The sequence below is a fragment of the Diabrotica undecimpunctata genome, chromosome 5 (genome assembly GCF_040954645.1).
Source record: "Diabrotica undecimpunctata isolate CICGRU chromosome 5, icDiaUnde3, whole genome shotgun sequence".
Lineage (NCBI taxonomy): Eukaryota > Metazoa > Arthropoda > Insecta > Coleoptera > Chrysomelidae > Diabrotica > Diabrotica undecimpunctata.
The window spans coordinates 68198164-68225658 of NC_092807.1; the positions used below are offsets into that span (position 1 = coordinate 68198164).

Here is a 27495-nt window from a genome sequence, read left to right on the forward strand (position 1 = left end):
ATAATCTTTTCTACACTTTTAACACTAATAATAACAACACTAACAGCTTACTGATAGATCCATTTCATGGATAGATGGTAGATTTCATTGTTGTGAATCAATTGGACATCATCCAAATGGAAATTGTTTGTGCCCTAAAAATCATAATTTGGGGTTAGATACAACAATTGATTCTATAATTGTTTTTCTAAAGATAATATGAAAAGTGAAAAACTTACCAATTTATATCGATGAAAGTTATTTTGAACGGAAAGATGGAAAATAAATTGAAGGAATTCCTAGAATTTGTCCATAACACAATATAGAAGCTTAGATTATCTTTATTCATTGTAAAATGTAAACACAAAAACTTCCATTTGACATAACAGTTTGACATAGACAGACAACAGGGATGTATTTAATAGAACAATTAAAAAAAAATAAGAAATAAAATTATTTCATTTATTATATTTACTAAGGTATGTGGATAAGAAAATTAATATTTAAAAAAATAATAAGTAAATTATTTATTTTAAATTTAATTTTGGGGTATTGAAATGATATGAGTATAGGAGAAAGAAAAATAGTGTTTAAAAAATAATTTATAAGTTATATACTAGATAATATTAGATATAAAAAGTGTTTGGTTGTTTTAATAAGTTATATACTAGAGATTTTTATAAAAATTATTTATATGAGGGTATTCTTAAGAAATTAGCATATAATAAGTGTAAAAAGTTTTATTTTAATAATTATAATATTGTAAATATATTTAAGTGAGCCATGTGATTAGGCAACCAAATATACCTACTCGGAATACATGACAGTTAGAGAAATTAATAATTTGCGAATGTGAAATAGGGTTATATGTTGTTTAAAATGTGTAGTTTATTAAATTAGAGTGTTTAAGTTACTGATTTAAGTTTATATTCTGATCTGAAAAGCCTAAATGTCGATAAAATTCTCGATAGAAAAGTAAGGAATTCTCTAGATCACCGAAGATAACCTGTTTGCGAAATAGATTATTCCAGAAAATTCAGATATGTAGGAAATGGAAAAAATCGAATAAGATTTCTTGCCAGATGGTTCTGGAACATTGAAAAGGGTATAAATACTCGGTGATTTGGATTCAAGATGGCCAGTCAGTTAGTAAGAAAGTTAGTTAGAAGACAGACACATTTAGTTAGTGAAGTCAATTGTTCAGTAAGTTCAAGATAGTCAGTCAGAAGGTCCAGATGTTCAATATAATAAGTTCAATGAAGATTAATAAACAGTATAAAGATAATATTATTGAAGATTAAAAATTATGTTATGTATAAATGGTGATTGGATAATGGAAGGAAGTATTAATTGAAAATTAAAATTATATAATATATTTGGTGATTGGATATTGGTATATTGAAAAGATGAATAAATATAAATGCTGTTAAGAAGAAAAATATTTTAAATTGGTGGAAGCTGATAATTGGAAAAAGTAATTTCACAATAACAAAACCGAGGCTGAGAACGAAGACATTGAGTGGTGATTAAAATCTTTATTTTGGAGAACATTTTCATTTAGGCATTGAGTGACAGAAAGGTACAAAATTTTGTTAATATAATTTAGTTAGTGTCATAACAATTTCAATTTTAAAGATAGTTTGTTTAAATTTTACATTGTCTATATAATTTAATTAGTTTCATAAGAATTTCAATTTAAAGATAGTTTATTTTAAATTTTACATTGATTATGTTAGATATATATGTGTGTTTCATAATAGATATAATAAAGATAATTTCAAAAAGTGCTTACAAACTAATTCTTTGAGAACCGCGATAAAAACCCTATATATATTATTAAAAACACTCATTGCTCATCATTCACAAACAGATAATACATCATCACAATTTATATATATATATATATATATATATATATATATATATATATATATATATATATATATATTGTGACAATTAGGGTTTATAGAAAATAATTTATAAGTTATATACTACATAATATTAGATATTTGGTTGTTTTAAATAAGTTATATACTAGAGAATTTTATAAAAATTATTTATGTGAGGGCATTTTAAGAAATTAGCATATAATAATTGTAAAAAGTTGTATTTTAGTAGTTATGATATTGTAGATATTTTTAAGTGAGCCATGTGACTAGGCAACACACTATACCCTCCATTCCTAAGTGACATTTTAGGAAATAAATACGAATATAAAGTGGGGTTATATAATATATTGTTTGAAATGTGTATTTTATTAAATTAGAGTGTTAGTTACTAATTTAATTATATATTCTGATCTGAAAAGCCTAAATGTAAACAAAATTATTAATAGAAAAGAATGGAATTCTCTGGATCTCCGGAGATGGCCATGTTTGCGAAATGGTTTGTTCCAGAAAATTCAGACAAGTATTAAATAGAACAAATTGGAACATGATATCTTACGAGATGGTTCTAGAAATCCAAAAATATATAAATACCCGTGATTTGGATTCAAGGCAGCAGTTTTAGAAGTTTTTAGTTAGAAGTCAAGCAGTTTTGGAGTTTTTTAGTCAGAAGTCAGGCCAGTTCATTATAAAAGTTAGTAGACACATTTAGTGAAGTAAATTGTTCAGAATTTTCAAGAAGTCAGTCAGAAAAGTTTAGTAAGAAATATGAAAGGTTAGTTGGAGTCAGTGAATCAGGTACAAATAGTCAAATTGTTTAATATAGTGAGTTAAAAGAAGATTAAAAATTAAGCATATATTTAATGCACATTTATAATTATACACAAATAATTATTGAAGATTAAAAAAAAAATATATTGGAAGAAATTAAATTATATTATGGTTGGAGATTAGTATAAATCAACTTATAATAATTGGATATTGCTATATTGAAAAGAAGAATAAATATAAATGCTGTTTGCTGGTTTGGTTGGTGGTGTAGAAATGCTGGTGAAGAAAACTATATCTTAAATTGGTAGAAGCTGATAATTGAAAAAAGTAATTTCACAAAAACAAGGATAACCGAAGTACGAAGACTTTCAGTGGTGATTAGAATATATATAGTGGAAAACAGTTCATTTAGGCATTCAGTGAAAGAAAGGTACAAAATTTTGTTAATATAATTTAGTTAATGTCATAACAATTTCAATTTTGAAGATAGTTTTGTTTAAATTGTAGATTGTCTATAGAATTTAATTAGTTTTATAAGAATATCAATTTAAAGATAGTTTATTTTAAATTTACATTGACTAGGTTAGATATATATGTGTGTTTCATAATAGTTATAATAAAGATAATTTAAAAAAGTACTTACAAGCTAATTCTTTGAGAACCGCGATAAAAACCCTATATATTATATTATTAAAAATACTCATTGCTCATCATTCAAACAAAAAACACATCATAACAATTTGGCGCCCAACGTGGGGCTCTCTATTTAAAAGAATTAGTTTGAGAAGATAAGTGCTCTCATATAATTAAATTAATTATCAGTAGAAAGGAAAAATTATAGATTTTATTTTTAATTATATTTGAACAAGTAAAGTCTCAAAATGTCTCAAGGAAAGAAAGGTACAAGAAGCAAAAAGAATGAAGAAGATGTGGAAGTAGAAACACAACCTATACAAGAGGAGAGTTTAGTTCAAGTTCCACAAGATACTGCAGAAATGAATCCAGAAAGAGAGGAAAATGTCAATATGGCAGCTTTGATGTCATTAATGATGCAGATGAAAAAGACAATAGAAGAGAATTCAAAAGAAATCAAAGAAGACATAAAAAAATTGGAAGAGAATTCAAAAGAAGTCAAAGAAGACATGAAAAAAATGGAACAGAAATTGGAAGAGAATTATAGAAAATTAGAAAAGAAAATAGAAGATAATAATAATAAAATTGTAAAACAAATGGAAAAACAAATGGATAAAAAACTTGAAGCTGCAGAGAAAAAAGTAGCAAATGAAATAAAAATTATAAGGAATGACTACAAGAAAAGGATAGACAATGAGAGGACAGAAGTAAAGAGGATTATTCAAGATAATAAGATAGATATAGAACAGAAAATAGAGTTACAGAAATGTAACTTAGAAGTAAAAATTAACGAAGACAGGAGAAACACAGAAGAAAAATTAGATGATATACAACAAAATATCCAAATAAATAATAATCAAATAAGAAATGTGGAACAGAGAATAGATGATATTTCACAAATGAGAGACATAGGGAGACCTTACTTAAATTTAACAAATGAGACTGGGATTAAATTCTCTGGTAATATAAAAAATTTGCATCCTAGAGTATACATAAATAGTTTAAAACATAAATTAAGATTTGTGAATAATATTAATGATATTAAAGATTATATTAGAGTGACATTAAATGACAATGCAGCAACTTGGTTTGCTAGTATTGAAAATGATTTAGATAACTTTCAAACATTTGAAAATAAATTTTTAAATTATTATTGGGGTGAATTAGAGCAAGCCAAGTTTAGAGAAATTCTATATTTTGGAAAGTATAATCAAAATTTAAAATCAAATATGGTAGATTATGCATTGAAATTGATAACAGTTGCAAAATATTTAGAACCACCACTTAGAGAGGATGAAACAGTCTTAAATGTATCTAGACATTTTGATGCTGATGTTGTGCAAACCGTAACTGTACAAAATATTCAAACAATAGATAGTTTTATTAATTTTATTCAAAGAATACAAAGAGGCAATATGACAAGTAATAATAATAACAGAAAAAACAATAATAACTTTCAATATAATAGAAATGATAATCAACAATATAGACAATCATATAATAATTATAGATATGTTGATAGTTTACAAAATTTTAATAATAATAATAGTAATCAAAATAGACAAAATTTTAATAATAATACTAATTATAATAGACAACATTTTAATGACAGTACTAATAATAATAGACAAGATTTTAATAATAGAAGAAATACAGAGCGACCTAACTATAACAGACAGGTAAATTGTGTTCGAAGGAATAGAAGCTGCGAAGACAGGGAACAAAATAGTACAAGGCAGGAAAATGTGAGTAGAAGTCATAGTAGGGAAAGACATAGGACATCAGATCCAAGTGGTCAGATACAATCTGACAATTCTAATAATCAAAATTTTGTGCAGTAAACTTTCTGAATTACAAGTTAGGCCATTGCTATTATGAAAAACCTTCTGAATTTATTTCTCTAGATGAAGATAAAATTATTGAATCTATTAATTTAATTTATATAAATGCTTTGGCCAAAAATAAAATGATTAAGATACTGGTTCAGAAAGTACTTTAGTCTCGGAGAATTTTATTTTTAATACATTAAAACTATCAGATATAATAAAGATTCCAAAAATTAAAATTATTGGTGCAAATAATAAGAAGTTGGGTGAAATTGATAAACTAGCCAATTTTAAAATTAATATTCTTAATAAAGAAATTAATATGCAAGGATTTATTGTCAAGGATTTATGTGTTGATATATTAATGGGAAATGATGAATTGGAAAAGAAGAAAGTAAAGATAGATTTTGAAGAAAAAATGGTAACTTTGGAAGGGCAAATAATTAAATTTATGCAGAAAGATGAGGTAGAAGAAGGAATAAGAGTTGATAGGATATTATTAAAAGAAAATAATGATGTTTATGAAGAAGAAATGTATTTTGATGATAGGGAAATGTCCCAAAAGAATGTAAAGAATAATTATTGTAGTGAATATTTAAGGAATGGAAATTTTAAGCAGATGGATGCCTACGAGGCGGAGTGCGTAAAATTGGAAGCAAGGAATAATGAGTACATAATGAAGAATAATTTTATTTGTAAAGAAGAAGATATAATGAAAGTTTTAAATTGCCCTGAAGAATATAAATCGATAGTCATTTCCATATTGCAGCAACACAAGGGACTTGTCAATAAAGAAAATAGAATTGCACAAAATTATATCCATAGTATAAAAGTTAAAGAAGAAAAAGATTTTAAAACAAAATCATACCCAATACCATATAAATACAGAGAAGAAGTAAACAAAACAATTAATAATATGTTAGAAGATGGGATCATTGAGAAGGCAGACACACGTTTTATTAACCCCATAGTAGTAGTACGAAAAAGATCAGGTGAAATCAGGTTATGTTTGGATGCAAGGAATATTAACAAGATTACTGAAAAGCAATTTGAAGCACCAATGAGTATAGATGGAATATTAGGAAGAATTACAGGAATGTCATTTTTCACTAAAATCGATTTACAGCATAGTTTCTGGTTAATACCTCTAGAAAGAAAAAGTAGACAGTATACAGGATTTCAGATAGATGGAGTAGTATATCAATTCAAAGTAGTACCATTTGGACTTCAATCATCTTGCAGTGCTCTATGTAGATGTCTTCATGATATTTTGGATCAATATGAACATTTTGTAATTCACTACATTGATGATATATTAATTTTTTCTAAAACGGCTGAAGATCATGAGAAACACCTAAAAATTATAATAAATAGATTAGACAAAGTTGAACTAAAAATAAATCAAAAAAAATGTACATTTTTTCAAAAAGAAGTAATATATTTAGGTTATAAACTTAATACTAAGGGAATCGAAATGGATCCAGAACGGACACAAGTCATTCAGGAATATAAAACACCACACAATTTAAGAACTTTAAGAGGATTTATTGGAATAATTAATTATTATAAAAGGATGATACCAGATCTAAGTATAAAAGAAATTCCATTACTTGAACTACTGAGAAAAGGTGTAAAATGGAGATGGGATCAGAGAAGAGAACTAGCATTCCAAGAAATTAAAAACATTTTTCTGTCAAATTTGAAAATATACTATCCTGACTACACACAGCCATTCATATTAAGAACAGATGCATCAATAGAGAGATTATCAGGGGTATTATTACAAATACATGATGGGGTCGAATACCCAATACAATTCATTTCAAGAATTACAAAGCCACATGAAAAGGGTTACTCAGTTTCAGAATTAGAACTAGCAAGTATAATACACTGTGTCACAAAATTAAGATTTTATTTGTTGGGTAATGAATTTACAATAGAAACAGATCACCAAGCTTTAACGTCTATATTAAATAACAAATATGGAAACAGTAGAATACATCGGTGGAGTCTAATACTTAGTGAATACTGTTTTGAAATCAAATACATTTCTGGAAAATCCAATATAGTGGCAGATGCTTTATCAAGGTTAGAAAATACATCACAAAAAGGGCAGCGAACAATAAAAATTGGATTAAATCAATTAGTAGAAAGTACTGGATTATATTCTAAAGAAGAAATTATAAGAGATCAGATCAATTTGAGTGAAAAACAAAAAGTCCTTAGGAAAGATGGGGTATATTATAAAATAATAAATGGCATAGAAGTATATGTAATAACTAGAACTTTAGCAAAGAAAATATTGAAAAATTTACATAACAATTATATGCATATTGGTTCAAGAAAGCTATGGATGCTATTTAGGAACAATTATTTTGCCAAGAATGACATAAGTATAGCAAAAGAAATTACTACTCAATGCCCAATATGTCAACTAAACAAAGAAAAGAATTTCAAAAACCAGAACACATATAAATCTAATGTTGTATATGAAAAACTAAATACAGTTTCCATGGATTTTATTTCAAATTTAGTTCTCAGTCCAACAGGAAAAAAGCATATACTAGTGATAGTTGATTTATATACAAAATTTATTAAACTATATCCCTGCTCTAGAACAAATGTTAAAACATTAAAATTATATATTAATCAATTTGTCGAAGAAATAGGACCATTTAGAAATTGCATAATAGATAATGCTACATATTTTAACAACCAAAAATTTCGGACATTTTGTGAGAAAAAGGGAATCAACATTCATTTTACAAGTATCAGACATCCTCAGGCAAATCCTGCAGAAAGATATATTAAAGAAGTTATAAAATATTTAAGGATACTGTGCCAAAATCAACACGAAACTTGGCAGCAACATATACCACAAGTAGAGTATTTTTTAAATAATACACATAATTTGAATACAGAGGAAGTACCAGAATATTTAATGTTTGGCCATATAGGAAACAGAAAGTGGATTAGTGAATATAATCAGGATATGTTAGAACAAGTAATGCAGAAAGTGAATAACCGAATTAGGAGGAAAGCTGAAAAATATATCAGAAGACAAAATCGAAATATAAAAAAACCAATCACATTTAAAAAAGGAGACCTAGTGTTAATTCGTTCACTTAGAAAAAGTAATGTTAAAGAAAACCGTTGTAAGAAATTACAACCAATGTTTGAAGGTCCATATACAATTGAAAATCAGAATGGACTAAATAGTTATGTGTTAATAGATGCAGAGAACAGACTAAGAGGCATATTTCATATCAACGACATTTTTCAATATCATGAAGAGATTGAATAATATTTTCTATACCTTTAACACAAATATAATAACACTAATAACTTACTGATAGATCCATTTCATAGATAGATGGTAGATTTCTTTGTTATGAATAAATTTGACATCATACTTGTTGAATTTTGTACATATGGAAATTGTTTGGTACCCTAAAAATCATAATTTGGGGTTAGATACAGAATTGATTGTGTAAATGTCTTTATAAAAAGTGCAAAACTTACCAATTTATATTGATGAAAGTTATTTTGAATGGAAATACTTCCTAGATTTTGTCTATAAACAAACAGAACACCATATCGATTATATTGTAATTAAGGTTATATTTTATTCTCTCCATTTGACATGACAGTTTGACCATAGAATAGCCGAACTGTGATCCGTTGTTCTCTGTTTTGACATAGACAGCGAACAGGGATGTATTTAACACATTTTAAATAAAAAAAAAATTTGATTTATTAAATTTAATAAGGTATGAGAAAATTAATATTTAAAAAAATAATAAGTAAATTATTTATTTTAAATATTATTTTTGGGGTATTGTGACAATTAGGGTTTATAGAAAATAATTTATAAGTTATATACTACATAATATTAGATATTTGGTTGTTTTAAATAAGTTATATACTAGAGAATTTTATAAAAATTATTTATGTGAGGGCATTTTAAGAAATTAGCATATAATAATTGTAAAAAGTTGTATTTTAGTAGTTATGATATTGTAGATATTTTTAAGTGAGCCATGTGACTAGGCAACACACTATACCCTCCATTCCTAAGTGACATTTTAGGAAATAAATACGAATATAAAGTGGGGTTATATAATATATTGTTTGAAATGTGTATTTTATTAAATTAGAGTGTTAGTTACTAATTTAATTATATATTCTGATCTGAAAAGCCTAAATGTAAACAAAATTATTAATAGAAAAGAATGGAATTCTCTGGATCTCCGGAGATGGCCATGTTTGCGAAATGGTTTGTTCCAGAAAATTCAGACAAGTATTAAATAGAACAAATTGGAACATGATATCTTACGAGATGGTTCTAGAAATCCAAAAATATATAAATACCCGTGATTTGGATTCAAGGCAGCAGTTTTAGAAGTTTTTAGTTAGAAGTCAAGCAGTTTTGGAGTTTTTTAGTCAGAAGTCAGGCCAGTTCATTATAAAAGTTAGTAGACACATTTAGTAAAGTAAATTGTTCAGAATTTTCAAGAAGTCAGTCAGAAAAGTTTAGTAAGAAATATGAAAGGTTAGTTGGAGTCAGTGAATCAGGTACAAATAGTCAAATTGTTTAATATAGTGAGTTAAAAGAAGATTAAAAATTAAGCATATATTTAATGCACATTTATAATTATACACAAATAATTATTGAAGATTAAAAAAAAAATATATTGGAAGAAATTAAATTATATTATGGTTGGAGATTAGTATAAATCAACTTATAATAATTGGATATTGCTATATTGAAAAGAAGAATAAATATGAATGCTGTTTGCTGGTTTGGTTGGTGGTGTAGAAATGCTGGTGAAGAAAACTATATCTTAAATTGGTAGAAGCTGATAATTGAAAAAAGTAATTTCACAAAAACAAGGATAACCGAAGTACGAAGACTTTCAGTGGTGATTAGAATATATATAGTGGAAAACAGTTCATTTAGGCATTCAGTGAAAGAAAGGTACAAAATTTTGTTAATATAATTTAGTTAATGTCATAACAATTTCAATTTTGAAGATAGTTTTGTTTAAATTGTAGATTGTCTATAGAATTTAATTAGTTTTATAAGAATATCAATTTAAAGATAGTTTATTTTAAATTTACATTGACTAGGTTAGATATATATGTGTGTTTCATAATAGTTATAATAAAGATAATTTAAAAAAGTACTTACAAGCTAATTCTTTGAGAACCGCGATAAAAACCCTATATATTATATTATTAAAAATACTCATTGCTCATCATTCAAACAAAAAACACATCATAACAATATATATATATATATATATATATATATATATATATATATATATATATATATATATATATATATATATATATATACATCCCACTATCGTTTTAAGCTCTTTTCACGTTGCAGTCATTTAGCATCACCAAGAAATGCTATCATTTTCTATTTATAAGTCGTGTATGTTCGTTTAGTGCACCTTTGTAGGCTTGGCACCGTTGTCGGTTTTTCAATAATCCGATTTTTTTATAAATTAAATTTTTTACATCAAACCATCATTTTAACATTGGGAGGTAAAATTACTGTATTTGGTATCATTTTAAAGCCAATAGATGTTGCCAGTGTTAATACTTAAATAATATTTGAAAACATAAAAATATCGATCGGTTTTGGGTCAAGTTCAAATGCAGACATTGAAACTACCTGCCGACCGGCTGGGGTCAACCAACTAGTTTTTTTATATCAATGTTCAGTTGTTATATTTATTCAATTTAGATATTTTTTCCCAGAGAGTTGTGTAGAGGAATATTTTACATATTTCCAAGCTGTTTAATCGAAGCTATCAGTGAATAGTTTAAGATAAATATTAGATTTTTATGGGATTAGGTCAAAAATATTGGTTGTGATGAGAATCACATTTTTAATTATTTAATGTTTAACATTTTGATTTCAATTCAGGAAATCGTTCTCAAAAACGTTTTTTGTACAAAATGTGTATACACATTTTTACATAATTTGTACAATAAACAAGGTTAAATATTGGAAATCGTATCGTTAAATATTAGTTAATTAAAAATGTAATTTTGAAAAAGACGTACAGTTGATTTTGCTTTGTTTTTTTAAACAATCTTAAAAGGCAAAATAAAAAATTTTGCTTATAAAACGTTTTGTATACATTCTAAAGAAAAATAATTTAAATAAAAGTTGTAGACCATAAAAAGTTTTCTATGTAGAGAAATACCAAATTTAAATACATAAATAATTGAGATAATTCCAAAAAACCATAAACTCTAAGATATTATATATTTGTAGTAATTTATAAATGTTAATAACTTTGTTTTGTGACTAACGACAGATAATATAGCTACTTGAAATCATGGCAATTGATGAGTTATTAAAGTGTGCTAAATATCAAGCAGATCAAAAAATATTTTACAATTTATTCAATTTGTTTATCACAGAAAGCAATTATTTAAACAACTGTACTTGTCCAAACTCGTATGACTATAAGTATTTTGTAACTTGCAATCGATTATTTGCGCTTTCAGTTTTAGGGTATATTAAAAAAACTTTTAACATATTATTAAATTTTTTATTAAAAACCAGTTTGAATAGGGGACTTTTTAGTTTTTAGACCACTTAACGTTTTTTTAGTTTCTTTGACAAGTGAGGATTAGGTTATTTCTTCATATGGGCTATGAACAATTGTCTAGTCAAGTCAACACTATTATAGTTACCTATACTTTTCCAGTAGTCATGCAGACGGTTCATTTTAATTGTCCCCATATGGAACTTAAGCTCGAGAAAAGTCTTAAATTCTGTTTGTGTTGTCTCTTTCCAAAACGCAATCCTCGATTTTTCTGAACGACTTTGTGCAAGTATTTTGTCAGTCACTTTCACCATTCATTTAATCCACATCGTCCTCGCCCGATGCTTCTAACAATGATTGTAATTCAGCAGTGGTCAATCTACGTTTATGTTCACATCTACCTTTTTTAGATGTCGAAGGCATATTATTTACATCCATTTCTTTATAAATACTATAACTCACTTTTACGGAGGTAACTAACAATAAAAACGTTCTACTGGAAACTATCAACTTACGACTTCCAATACTATAAGGCCACTTGAGCCACAATACGTTTTTACTCAATAATAGTTCCTGTATAAGTAAAATTGTTTTTTAATGTGCTTCATTGAAGCACACTAGATATATTTCAGTTTTGCCATCACATTCTTCAGAGTATGTTTTAACTTTTTTAACTTTTCTATCGGCCTTTCTACTAGTCATGCTTCTTCTTAAAACTTTGTAACATTTTGTACACTTTCTTCTCTTTGTATTATCTACATCGGTTTGCCTTAGATGGTATTTTTGGGTGTAACTGGTCATGAGGGTTACAACATTTCTTTATTTGTAAACGCCTTCGCGAACTCCAGTCTGAACTCAAGGATAGGTTGTCGCTTTTTTTACGTTTTCTATTATTTAGCAACTAAGCATTGACTACTGCGGTATTAAATATTAATTCCATTGCCACTTTCCGGTACCACTTCAGAATTTTGCGTATTGGGCTTTGGTAAGAAGCCACTTGATCACTAAAATCAACACTCTTTTTCACCAAGTTATAATCGAGAATAATTTGTGGTTTTAGTACTTGTGTATAATTTTTCTTTTTATTTGATTAAACCAAGATACAACTATTATGTTTAAATGTTGCAAGGATTAAAACTGGTCTTTTGTCGACCCATTTTATCACTCGTAAAATCAATAATGGGGTTAAATTTCATCGAGAGTAACTGGTTACAACTTTTTTAATCGAGATTTTATTTTTACATGTTTTTAGAGTAAAACATCTGTACATGAATAATTCGTTTCTTGAACAATGATTTCAATTCATCGACCAATATTCTAAAATAAGGTGTTATTACGTCGTCCAGAATATTATAAACTGGTTCTCTTTCATAAAGCATTGGAAATATGGTTTACACTCTATATTTAGAAAAATCTTTTACTGCAACTCTTGTTCGACCTAAACTAAATTAATACACAAAACAAATTAATCTATTTTTTTTATAGAAATGCAGATTCCTGTCGGATTTTTATCAGTGCGGCATGAGTCACTGGTGTCTCGTATATCCGGACCTCTTATCGCATTACAAACATAATTCGTAATTAGCAGTGCGGTACAAGATACATTTATGTCGTATAATCTGAAAGCCGTAATAAGACCATAAGACCGTATGTTATAAATTAATATATTCCTAAAAGAATTATCTTGAAACATGAAATAAATACACTAAAAAAGTGCAATATTAAGTGTTATTTAAAAAATGGTATGTCATTCACGACGGGCGTACAGTTAAAAACAAAAGTTTTCAGTGTTCTATTGCTTGATTATTATCATCTGGTATTCTGAAAATGTTAACATTTTTTCCTGGTCTGATCTTCCTCAACTAACGTCATCTTTCTTAATTTGTGGGTTGTGTTGTTCAGGTCTCTTTAAGTGTTTTTGTTGGTATCCATACTGAATGATCTTCTTTCGACAATGTACTAATGTAGTGTTCAAATGTGGCATTGCGTGCGTCATGTAGCGCTGATCTTAATTGTCTGATTAGTCGATTATATTTGTGTTCGTCATTAAGATTTCGGCTTCTTGGTCATCTAACTCTTGCTCTTCATTTTTCGACTATTAGTTGTATAATATAATTCGGAGTGTTACTTGTGTTTTCTTGATTTGGAATTGTTAATCGTGTAGCTCCATATGAAATAGTAAAAGATGAAAACGGCAGCATATTCATGCATAAAAAAAGGTAACGCGATAAAGATATCTGAAACAACTGTTTTATGTTATAAGAGATGAAATAGTCCGAAATTGCCAGGTGAACAGGGTACTATAAAGAGGAAGTAGAATTAGCTATGAAACAGCTTAAATGGGGAAAAGAAGTAAGCTTAGACCAAATACCAGCAGGAATTATTCAACTGGGGAAAAAATTAAACGGATAACAATATTCACTCCATTTACAGAAAAGGGGGTGACCCGCAAAAAATTTAAGAACTTCTTTAATAGCCTCCAGTCAACAGTTTCCTAATCATGTTTAAAAAACGTACGGAATGCACTGTATATACTAACCCAAACCGTCAACATACTTGTTGTTGCAGTTATGTATTACGATCAACTTAAAGGTTATGCACGACTCCCCTTGCATAGGTACACAGGCATGCACCCGTGCGGGAGAAAAAAGATTTGTCATAACGTTACATTATGTCACATTTTAACGTTGAATATTTTATGGTCCCCTTTGGATTATAAAACGAATGATCGACTTTTTCTCGCACAGATCCCGCCTATGTAACTTTACAAAACGAGTCGTTTGCTGGGTATTAAAGAAACGTCTATGGCCATCATATAATTTGACGCTATTTCACGTTCTACGACGCATTCCACGTTTGACACACTGTCTTGTTTAGTTTTCTGTCATTTTATTTGTTAAATCCTATCTCATTCTCGTCACAGCGTCAAGGAGCAGTAAATGTGTGCAGTGAACGGGAGGAATATGTTTAACAGTGAACGTTGGAGATTTTTCGAGTCTTTCATATTTTCTTCTTTGAGTGCCTCTCCTATCGGAGATTGGATATCATTAGGGCGATTTTAATTTTATTTACTGCTGTTTTGAATAATTCACTCATCACTAACTCATCGGGTGGCCAAAGTGTTTAAGTTTTCTCTTTTTTATATTCAGTATAACTTCTGGATCGTTATGAATTCTACGTATTACCCCTTCATTTGTAATTTTATCCACTCAACTTATTTTTAGTATACGGCAGTAGCACCCCATCTCAAAGCTTTCAAGATTTGTAACATTCTTCTGTTTAAGAGTCCATGCCTCAACACCGTAAAGCTAAGTACTGAATACATACTAAGTAGTTAACTAAAAGTGGACGTATGCAAAGAGATGTATGACGTAATCGTACGGTATTTGATAAATTCTGTCACGTAATATGCCACATACCTCTGTGCGTAAATTCGTTTTATTGCTGCCAGTTTAAGGTGTTATTAGATGCAGCCATGTTGAATTTCTCTCCACTATCGTATTATCTTCGTTAAATCCTATCATTTTAGGCTCCATATATCCTGATTAGACCTATAGGACCTGAGATACGCAACTAAGGCTCTTTTGACATAACATATATAGGAGCAAAGATATGTACCTAAGGTCCTTTTGACGTGTTGATGTATTTGATTTCTACGTCGTAGTATTCTATTGGTTAAATGTTACCATTTGAGGTACTGTACGTCACGATTGGACTAATAGGACCGCAGATACATAACTAAGGCCCTTTTGATAAACTGATGTATTTTATTTTTCTATCTTATTGTATTCGATTGGTTAAATCCTATCATTTGAGGTACTGTACGTCACGATTGGGCTAATAAAAACGAAGATACGTAACTAAGGCCCTTTTAATATTTTGCTGTATTTGATTCCTATCTCATTGTATTCTGTTAGTTAAATTCTATCATTTGAGGTATCGTACGTCACGATTGGACTAATAGGACCGAAGATACATAACTAAGGCCATTTTGACATGCTACTTTATTTAATTTTTATACCTCATTGTATTTTATTTGTTAAATCCTTTCATTTGAGGTACTGTACGTCATGATTGGACTAATAGAACTAAAGATACACAACTAAGGCCCTTTTGACATTGTTCTGTATTTGATTTTTGTATCCCATTGTATTCTCTATGTTAAATCCTATCATTAGAGGTACTATACGTCACGATTGGACTAATAGGACCGAAGATACGTGACTACGGCCCTTTTGACATGTTGCTGTATTTAATTTTTTTATTTCATTGTTTTCAATTCGTTAAATCCTGTCATTTGAGATACTGTACGTCACGATTGGACTTATAGAAACGAAGATATATAATTAAGGCCTTTTTGACATGCTGCTATATTTGATTTTTCTGTCTTATTGTATTTTATTGGTTAAATCCTATCATTTGAGGGGCTGTACGTCGCGACTGGACCAATTGGAGCGAAGATACCATAGGTAGTTGCAATATATCATATCCCGTTACTTTTAACCAACCATGATGCCAGAATGATTTGTGGATGAAAAGAATATATATATATATATATATATATATATATATATATTCTTAAATTTACTATTTCATTGTGGGTAATATTATATTCAACAGCGATGCCAAATTTCTGATGCTAAAATGATTGATAATGAAAGTGGGATATACATTTTCATGTATATAATGGCAGCGAGTAAACGGTAAAACCCTGAACTAAATATATATAATATTTTCACTGTACCATCATTTTAGACTCAAACATTTTCTGGAATAAACTTGTATAACTCAGTAAGGGATAAAAAGAGAAAGCGGAAATTTTAAAATATCAACACGGTATCAACACTCTAATCAATGAGATGGTTAAAATTCTTGTAACAAGTACAGGAAACAAGTTATTAAGGTCTTGTAAAGTAGCGTCGATATACAGATGCTACTTTGCAAGTCGATGCTAAATTGATGGTAAAAGCATAATGTATCGATGCGAAAATGATAGTATGATGTATATATATATATATATATATATATATATATATATATATATATACTATATATATATATATATATATATATATATATATATATATATTATATATATATATATATATATATATATATATATATATATATATATATATATATATATATATATATTGTCATATATTAAACAGTTTATCATATAAATATTTCGTCTTAATCTTAACAATTGTAGAAATAATTATGACCTAGTCTCTTATCACTTTTCGTATATATTACAGTTTGTTTTACATTATTGTTCACTCCTGTTTTACTAATTTGTTCGTTCACTTAATTTATAAAATCACTGTCTTTTAATTTTACTGTCTACTGAATGTACGGGTATAGCCTGTTTTTATGTAACTTCTTAACTTTCCCTGTATCTAATTTAATTTTAGAGTTTACGTTATTTATTTCTGTTATTCTGAAAGGGCGTACATATAGACTATCAAACTTGTTATTTTCTTCCCTTTTGACGAAAACTAGATTACCTATTTTGAAATGTTGAGGTGTCACTTTTTGCTTGTTTACATCTCGTCTTCACTTTTTGTGTAAGTGCGATTCTAACTTTCTATTTCTGTCTTTTAAATTGTATCTTATCTCATGATACTTTATTTTCTATTTACGCGCATATTTTTATCAGTACTCACGGCCTCCTGAAAAAAGTTTATTGTACAGAATATAACTATTTTACAGATTTACTATATGTGGGGTCTTTTACGTGTAATTTCATTAATAAATTGTGTGAATTTTTCACTATACAGAAAGTTTTACTACAGGCAATGTCGACTGTATATTAACAAATATTAATATCACCTTTCCTCTGATAATCAAAGGCGCGATTCTGTTAATACCATCATTTATTGAAAATCACGCAAGACTGTGTGATTAATATTATTTTTAAACATATATTGACATTTTATTCTCCAGTAACTTCTCTTTGATAAAGTTAAAAGCTTAGATTTCACATTACTTTTCTTAAATTCTGATTATGTTTAGAATATTCTATTTTATTTAAAGTAACATAATTTATTTTTATTTCTAGTTCAGCTTAAGGGATATGTAGCTTGCGAAATAGGCATGAATGAGCTATTAATAACCGAACTAATCCTAAGAAATATTTTAACCAAGCTTAAAGCTGCCGAAGTAGCATCTCTGTTATCAGCTTTGGTGTTCAGAGGTCGATCACAAGACGAAGCTTTTGATGATGATGGATTAACTCCAGACTTAAGAAAAGTAAATATAAATATAATTTAGTTTAAAAATAATAATAAAATTAAAATATCTAACAAGAATATACCACTTTACCAATATTATATACTTCTGAATGTGTGATGAATCTTGTACCACCCCACATTCGCACAGGTTAACCGGTGTTTGCAGGCAAGAGTCGTCCTGGAAGATTTTAGGAAGATAACTACCATAAAGAAATTCCTCTCGAGGGTTCAGATGGCGAGGAGCAGCTTATTCTTTTTTTTTTTGTATATCTTGAAGGGTGTATGATGAAATATGACATATAGAATATTTTAACTAGATTAATCTAATTAATTTCCTATATTAGTGTCAGTTGGACTTTTGGTCAATGCTTAGTTACATAGAATTTTGAAATGCGCAGATCACATCTACATGATTGTGACTGCCCATCCAAGCTGTCATATGACACATGTCACCTTAACATTTCCGTTAATACCGGGAGCCATTCTCTCTCCTGTTGCCGACCAGAATGTAGCTTTAACTTTTTTATAAATTTTAAACTGTTTATCCTTGTCTAGTGTAGTGTTATGTTCAACTTTATGTTTAATTTTATGTTTATGACATTCTGCAATTATTGTTGGATAGCCCAAAATTGACGAAGTAAGTCTAAAACGTTAATCACAAAAAACTTTTATCATCCATTAACTTCGAGTTTTTATCGAGGTTAATCAATTTCTAAATTTAAAAAAACGTTTCTTGGCTTATTTCAGATGCCCCTGAAGATGCTCTAGGGAGCGAAAGTACTTGGGCAAGATTTAATTAATAAAACTGTGCTCGATATCTGCCTTTATTTTATCAAAGTTCATTTATTCGAGCATTCAACCTTGTATCTATTTTTTTATTGTGTTGTGTGATTTAGATTTTTCTCCACTTCAGCAACAAAAGTTTTTGGTTGTGCAATGTATCGTCTACGTAATAAAAGTCCTAGTATTTACTGGTATGGGTTGTGTAAATGTTCTATTATCGGTAAAATTATATTAAGGATTATGTGCAGAAGTATTTTGTATAGCTGATAAAATAAATATATTGACCGATAGCTTTTGTGGCCGTTGGAGTTTTTGCCAGGTTTAAGCAAGGTAACAACTTTGTCTTTGCTTTGCTTGTCTGCAGACTTTGGATATCAGTAATTGTTTTGTTTTTGGTACAAATTTTATAATAAGTTTTGTGCTCAGATCCTCAGTCAGGAACCGTAATATTGTTCATTATATACGTAGATAGTGGATCCAAGCTCAACATCGTACCGTTTGCCATACTCGTTGCACACTCGAGAGACTTACACCAACGTTTCTCGCAGTTTCGCGCTGACCGTGGCCATCTTCTAACGCCGCCACAACAGAATTTATGCTCATTGCAATACACTGACAGTGATAACAATACACAAACCATTTACAATTGACGTTAAAACCATAGAAACAAAACTGTGCTGATAACGGTTTTTAGGAATTAGGCTAAGGGGCCCATTTTATCTGAAACGCTTGTCGAAACAACAACGGCAACACTTTTTTTTTTTTCAAGAAATCCATTAGTAAACTATGTTACAACCGAAAATAGTTAAAACAGAATAATAATTTCTAAAATAAATTCTAATTACGGAGTGACCCTAATTTTATGCTCGGTAGTGTATATATATATATATATATATATATATATATATATATATATATATATATATATATATATATAATATATATATATATATATATATATATATATATAATATATATATATATATATATATATATATATATACATATATATATATAAAAGTGTATATATTAAGTGTAAAAAAAATATGTATTATTAAGTAACTAGAAAATAGAATTGTTTTAATTCCAGACCGATAGAACCTGACATATACCCAAGAAAATTATTTTAAATAATATTCGGTCGATACTAAACAAACATTATATATATATATATATATATATATATATATATATATATATATAGAGAGAGAGAGAGAGAGAGAGAGAGAGAGAGAAAAGAGAGAGTACGACCGTCAATCCAATATAAATTAAGGATCACTCAGACGAGTGGTGGGTTTTTTCGGTCAAAAGGTGGAGAAAAAAGACAAAGTTGATGGCTACTTCATCTATTTATTGAAGACGTTTCGCTTTCTTAATAAGAAAGCATCATCAGTTCATCTAAAAAGAACAATATTAAAAAAACCACACAAGCATGGAAAAGTTGTTACATGTGTTACCTTAAAAAGATATGTAGCAGTCAGTGATATTAAAGTTGTAAAGACGCTTAAGTAAATGGACATTATACGATTACGATGTATAAACAATAAATTGAACTAAATAAAGTTAACAATTTGTTCAAACTAAGCACAGCAAAAAGAACATGTGGTTTTTTTATATAAACATGTATAAGTAAAAAAAATTGAAAAAGAGAATGAAGAACTAAGAAAATCATAGATGCACTTCCAACAATATAGCAATAGTTATGATTTAATTTTAATGTATAATGAAATTACAGTATGAATGATCAGTAACTTGAGCCAAATATATCATGCTTTAATATTGCAGAATTAGGCTTAATAAGCTATTTACTTTATCATTGTCATTTAAGGTGTACAGGTTTACCATATTTTCTTATTAAATAATTTAAATACATATAAACATATTAAAATAAATTTAAATAAAATAAAAAACAAAGAAATATTTCTTACTTATATTAACTTAAACTTATGTAACTTTTGACATAGTCACTCGTTGCATATACACATATATATATATATATATATATATATATATATATATATATATATATATATATATATTAACATATAAAATAAATTTAAATATAAAATAAAATATAAGAAATATTTCTTACTTATATTAGCTTACACTTATGCAACTTGCATTACTTTTGACCTAGTCTCGTGTTGCATATACACAGATTTGTATTAACTGTTTTTAATCAAATAGTTCAATACAGTTATATAATTGATGTGATTCATAGAATCCTTTATCATTTGCAGCTCCAAGTGTATGAACCTTGGACTGTTGGAAATTATAATTGACCTTCACCTGTGGCTGATTAACCAGCCACAACGTTGACGATTTATATATTTTTTGACGAGTTTTTGGTTTGACCTCACTTGTTTGTTTGTTTTTTCTTAGCCGATCAATGGGGGAAATTTGGTGTTATTAACCACCTTTCCTTTCATTTATTGGTTCCTTACAAGCAGGTTGTCACCCAAACTCATCTTATCATTTAAATAAACCGCTCTATTATTAGGGTTGGTATTTCACCTTGTTGTTCTGTCATAATTAATGACCTCAAGGTTTACTGTCTTTTTACGTTGTTGGCGCGTTTGTCTTAATTAAACACCATTTTACCGGCAGCATTCAAGAAGCCAGGAGTGGTAATTTCATTATACATTAAATTATTCAATTTCAATATTAATTACTATAATAATGCTACCTAAAGTTAAAATTAAATCATAACTATTGCTATATTGTTGGAAGTGCATCTATGATTTTCTTAGTTTTTCATTCTCTTTTTCAATGTTTTTTTTTACTTATACATGTTTATATAAAAAAGCACATGTTCTTTTTGCTGTGCTTAGTTTGAACAAATTGTTAACTTTATTTAGTTCAATTTATTGTTTATACATCGTAATCGTATAATGTCCATTTACTTAAGCGTCTTTACAACTTTAATATCACTGACTGCTACATATCTTTTTAAGGTAACACATGTAACAACTTTTCCATGCTTGCGTGGTTTTTTCATATTGTTCTTTTTAGATGAACTGATGATGCTTTCTGATTAAGAAAGCGAAACGTCTTCAATAAATAGATGAAGTAGCCATCAACTTTGTCTTTTTTCTCCACCTTTTGACCAAAAAAACCCACCACTCGTCTGAGTGATTCTTTATTTTTATATATATATATATATATATATATATATATATATATATATATATATATATATATATATATATTATTGTGATATTTAAAGTCTTGGTGCGCCAAGCAATAATTAGCTAATTAATTTTTTTTGATTAATTAAAATTATTTAAATGATATGATTATGACTCTATCACAATTTTTAATTCTTTTATCTCAGGGTTAAATTCGTGCTTCAATATCTATGCTATTACATGTGAAAGGTAAGGTCCAGAGAATACCGGAATAATAAAAACACATATGATCTAACACTATATATTGAAATAAAAATAATGAAATAATTCACACTCAAAAGTTTTCAATAAACAAATCTCATATAATGATTCTCAAAAATTTTGTTCTACATACGAGAACAATCAAATTTAATGGTACAAACAATATTAATTGAAATCTCAAAATTCCGAACTATTCTAACTCTCCTAATCAAAATATTTATATCCTTTCTAAATTAAGTGTAAAAATTGTGTTATCAATAAAAGAAAAAACTGCAGAAAACAAAATATCTCTCTCTGATGATGAGTGGTCCAAATCCTTGTTCCTTATAGACTGTATTATCTCCTCTCAACCGCTCCCTATGTAATCAGCAATCTTACACAGATTGTTGCAAGTATATCGTCCTTAATGATCTCCTTCAAAAGCACAAATCATTCAAATTATGATAGCCTTTTCTCCTCTCGATAAACTGAATCTCTCGTTGGCCCGAGTGAAAAATGACTCTTGGAATATCTTCTCTTTACTATAAACTGAATCTCTCGTTGGCCTGAACAGTGACTCTTGGAATATAAGTAGAGAAATATGACTTACAATATTTTGCTGCTTCAGCTCCTGTCAGATACACTAACTCCACAAAAACTCACTAACATTCCACACTACTGCTTGCTACATTTCAGGAACCGCCAGAGAACAATCCCTGTTCCTCTTACAGACTTGGAAACCAACTAACTATATCTTTTCTCTCTCCTCAATCTCGCTAAACTTTCTCCTACATACCTATCCCGCCTTTTTCAATCTCCGCCAATCACAACTCGTCACAATTCCCCCATTTTTTCATTTCGATAACAAACAAATTTTTACCTTTAATTATAAATTTCCTAAAACTTATTTACAAATAATATTTTTCTATAAATCTTAAAAACTAACAAAAACCTCTTTCTATAATCCCTTCTATTGTCTTTAATCACTGCATTAATGGATTTTGAAAAACCCCGTTCAATTCTTTGGCTTTCACTTAAACTTATGCGGGTCACTCAAGTATAACAAAGAAATGATTGATGTAAAGCTTACATTTTGTTTAGTACAGGTAATTCAAGAAATTAATAACTCTCCTTCTTCGAAATGTTTGTTGGATATTATCCTACTTATCTGAATTATTTTGATGTTATTGAATTTTGAAATATTTTTAAACAAACCAATATTTTTCTCGATTTTACATATCATAACAAATCCCCGCCATTTGATCTGCCGAAAACTCTTTGTTAAATTTTAAAAATGACAAAAGTTTTCCAGGATCAAATTATTTCACTATGTTATTAAAATCTACTTATGATACTGACAAATGTCGTGAATGTTAAAATACCCCGTATATTGCCTGTCTTTATACGGGATTGGATATATTTTCGTTTTAAATTTTTCCAAGTATTTTCCCTTAAAAGAAAGTTCATAATTTTTAACCACTTGATTTACTTTATTAACAAAATCTCCATGGTTTCCTAAAATCTTCTCTATTTCCTTCTCCATGTTTTTTCCACAATTTATTTTTCTTTCATCCACCTTTTGTTCACATGTGTTCACTGTCCATAATACTTCTTCACAAAATTCTGGATTCTCGTCCATCAGTGCCATTTTTTCTTCTGTTTTCTTTTTATCCTCTAATTCCCTTTGGTATTCCGAGCACCATGTTTCTATTCCTTTCACTTCTCTGATGATACCTTTTTTTTTTCCTGCTTCCATTCTGTTTTATCGTCGGTTGCCAACAATTCTTCTGTACCTTCTATTTCCTGTTTTTCTCTGGTCTCCATCTTATTTTCCTGCTTTCTTTTCGAACTCTTCTTCTTTTTCTTCCTTCTCTTTTTCTTTTCTGTTAGATCTTGTTCTTGTACTTTCGGTTTATCCTCTACAGTCATATCGATTTCTTCGCGTTTTTCCTGTGCATTGATCCTTCCAGAATTTGTTTTCCTATCTGTTTGCTTTTCTTCTCCTGTGTTGTCTGGTTCTGCTCTGATTTCCAGTTTATTTTCCGAAAAATTGATGGTGATATCTTTTTTCCTCAATTCATCAATTCCCGCTATCATATCATGATTTAAATCTTCAATCACCACACATTTCATAATATGGAATTTGTTTCCCACTCTTATCTGTACTCCCAAGCCTTCGTTTACTGTCGTCAAATTTTTATTGTTTGCACCCACTAAATCAACCCTAGGAATCTTATACACAAATCTGTCCAAATTTAATTCTTTTACTAGTTTTTTATTGATTAGCGATATCTCCGATCCAGAATCAATCACAATTTTAATCGCTTTATGTTTTATAAATGCATCTAAAAATATTAGATTAGAATTAGAAATTTGTCTGTCGTTTCCTATTGCTACATGATTCATCTCCCTTCTATTTTGTTGTTGGAATCTCTGATTATTTCTATCGTCCCTTTGTTCGTTCGTATTCCTATTCGGAGGATTTTGTGCATCTCTATTCCTGTTGTGATTTTCATTTGTTCTATTTTGTGTATCATTCCGGTTATCGTAATTTTGTTGTCTATTTTAATTATTGTAATTTCTCGGCCTATATTCGTTTGTTGATCTGGGATGTCGGTTTCTCTGGTCATAATTTGATGAATACCTTCTTTCCGGTCCATTATATTGGTCATGTTGTCTTCTATTTCTCATTTCTTTTCTTTTCGCTTCTTTTAATTGAAGGAATTGGCACAAACTATCAATATCTTGATAGTTTCTCAAAATCACGTGATCTTCCAACGTTTCCTCAAAATGTCTGCTGATCATTTCTACCAGCTGTTCGGTAGAATATTTGTATTCTAGATATTTTGAATTGTTATATATCTGCAAAGCATATCTTTCTTCAGATATTCCCATTTTTTCGTGATATTTTCCATTCTGTAGCTCTTGGTTGATTTCTCTCTGTTTATTTTTCCCCCAGAAATAGTTGAGAAATTTATTTTCAAAATCTGTCCAATTTTCAAACTCATCTTCCTTGCTTTCATACCATAACGCTGCTCCTTCTTTCAAATGGTTTCTAATTGTTTCTTTGCAATCGTCAAAATATCTAATATGTTGTAATTTGGTTTTCAAATTTTTAACAAACGGTACTGGGTGTGTTTTCCGAATATCTCCGCCAAATTGTATTTTCGACTCGCTTGTTCCATGGATGATAACTTCTTTTCTCTCTACCCCTCTTAGTTCAATTTCTGCCATTTGTTTTTCATTTTGCTTTAATCTTCTTTCTATTTCCTTCCTGTCTTCTTGTAGCGCCATTTCAAATTTTTCTTCTAACTGTTCTAATTCTTTTTTCTGTACAGTCTTAATATCTTTCATTTTAGTTTCTATTTCTTCTCTCTGCATCTCTAGTTTCCTCTCTGTTTCTTCTCTGACTTTTTCTAAACAGACTTTTACCTCATTTTCATATTTGTCAAAACGCTTTTCCATTTTTCTATCATTTTCTTCTAATTTTTGTTCTATTGCTAGCCTTGTTTCCCGTTGGTTTTCTTCCATTGTCTGTTTTGTTTCTTGTTGATTTCTATCAATTGTTTGTTTTGTTTCCAGTTGATTTTTATCCATTTTTTGTGACTGGAGTTGCATTTGTTGTGTCTGTATTTGCATCATAGCTAATAATTTTTCTAACATCCCTGTTTCTTTTCTTTCCTCCATTATTGTAGCATTTCCTTCATTATCCGATCCTTCATCAATAATTGTTTCCTCTTCTATCTTATCCTCTTTCCTTTCTTGCGTTTTGCTTTGACTCCTTGTGGTCGACATGTTGTTTCTTTTCGTTACTGTTTTTGTCCCCGCCAAATGTGAAATTTTACAACACTCTATATGTTTCAGAACACGACAATATTTCTCCCCAAATGTATTCAATTTTCACGACAAATATCAAATATGCAATCAGTAAAATTCAAATAATTCAAAATAAATATCAAATGTACGATTGGTAAAGAAAATAAAATCAAATAATTCAATAGCAGTAAATATCCACTAACTACGATCAAACAATAAATCAAATTTATATTCCCTGGAAAAATTGTCAAAATACTTTCAAATTCAAATTCCCTCAATGTTATATGTTTTTATCTCTGGATCACCTGTACTTATTCCAGATCTCTTTCCCTTCCTTCAAATGTAAAGCTGCGATATTTTCAAGCCCCACGTTTTGGAAGCCAGTTATTGTGATATTTAAAGTCTTGGTGCGCCAAGCAATAATTAGCTAATTAATTTTTTTTGATTAATTAAAATTATTTAAATGATATGATTATGACTCTATCACAATTTTTAATTCTTTTATCTCAGGGTTAAATTCGTGCTTCAATATCTATGCTATTACATGTGAAAGGTAAGGTCCAGAGAATACCGGAATAATAAAAACACATATGATCTAACACTATATATTGAAATAAAAATAATGAAATAATTCACACTCAAAAGTTTTCAATAAACAAATCTCATATAATGATTCTCAAAAATTTTGTTCTACATACGAGAACAATCAAATTTAATGGTACAAACAATATTAATTGAAATCTCAAAATTCCGAACTATTCTAACTCTCCTAATCAAAATATTTATATCCTTTCTAAATTAAGTGTAAAAATTGTGTTATCAATAAAAGAAAAAACTGCAGAAAACAAAATATCTCTCTCTGATGATGAGTGGTCCAAATCCTTGTTCCTTATAGACTGTATTATCTCCTCTCAACCGCTCCCTATGTAATCAGCAATCTTACACAGATTGTTGCAAGTATATCGTCCTTAATGATCTCCTTCAAAAGCACAAATCATTCAAATTATGATAGCCTTTTCTCCTCTCGATAAACTGAATCTCTCGTTGGCCCGAGTGAAAAATGACTCTTGGAATATCTTCTCTTTACGATAAACTGAATCTCTCGTTGGCCTGAACAGTGACTCTTGGAATATAAGTAGAGAAATATGACTTACAATATTTTGCTGCTTCAGCTCCTGTCAGATACACTAACTCCACAAAAACTCACTAACATTCCACACTACTGCTTGCTACATTTCAGGAACCGCCAGAGAACAATCCCTGTTCCTCTTACAGACTTGGAAACCAACTAACTATATCTTTTCTCTCTCCTCAATCTCGCTAAACTTTCTCCTACATACCTATCCCGCCTTTTTCAATCTCCGCCAATCACAACTCGTCACAATTCCCCCATTTTTTCATTTCGATAACAAACAAATTTTTACCTATAATTATAAATTTCCTAAAACTTATTTACAAATAATATTTTTCTATAAATCTTAAAAACTAACAAAAACCTCTTTCTATAATCCCTTCTATTGTCTTTAATCACTGCATTAATGGATTTTGAAAAACCCCGTTCAATTCTTTGGCTTTCACTTAAACTTATGCGGGTCACTCAAGTATAACAAAGAAATGATTGATGT

At 28.8% G+C, this 27495-nt stretch overlaps 1 protein-coding gene across 3 annotated transcripts in view; it reads left to right on the plus strand.

Moving 5' to 3' along the window:
- tst (superkiller complex helicase subunit twister) overlaps positions 1–27495 on the plus strand; it is a 626755-nt gene that overhangs the window by 529228 nt on the left and 70032 nt on the right. For all 3 annotated transcript variants that reach the window (XM_072532052.1, XM_072532051.1, XM_072532053.1), the window contains one exon: positions 17732–17922. In XM_072532052.1, the coding sequence (XP_072388153.1) occupies positions 17732–17922 (191 nt within the window). The remainder of the gene's footprint in view (positions 1–17731; positions 17923–27495) is intronic.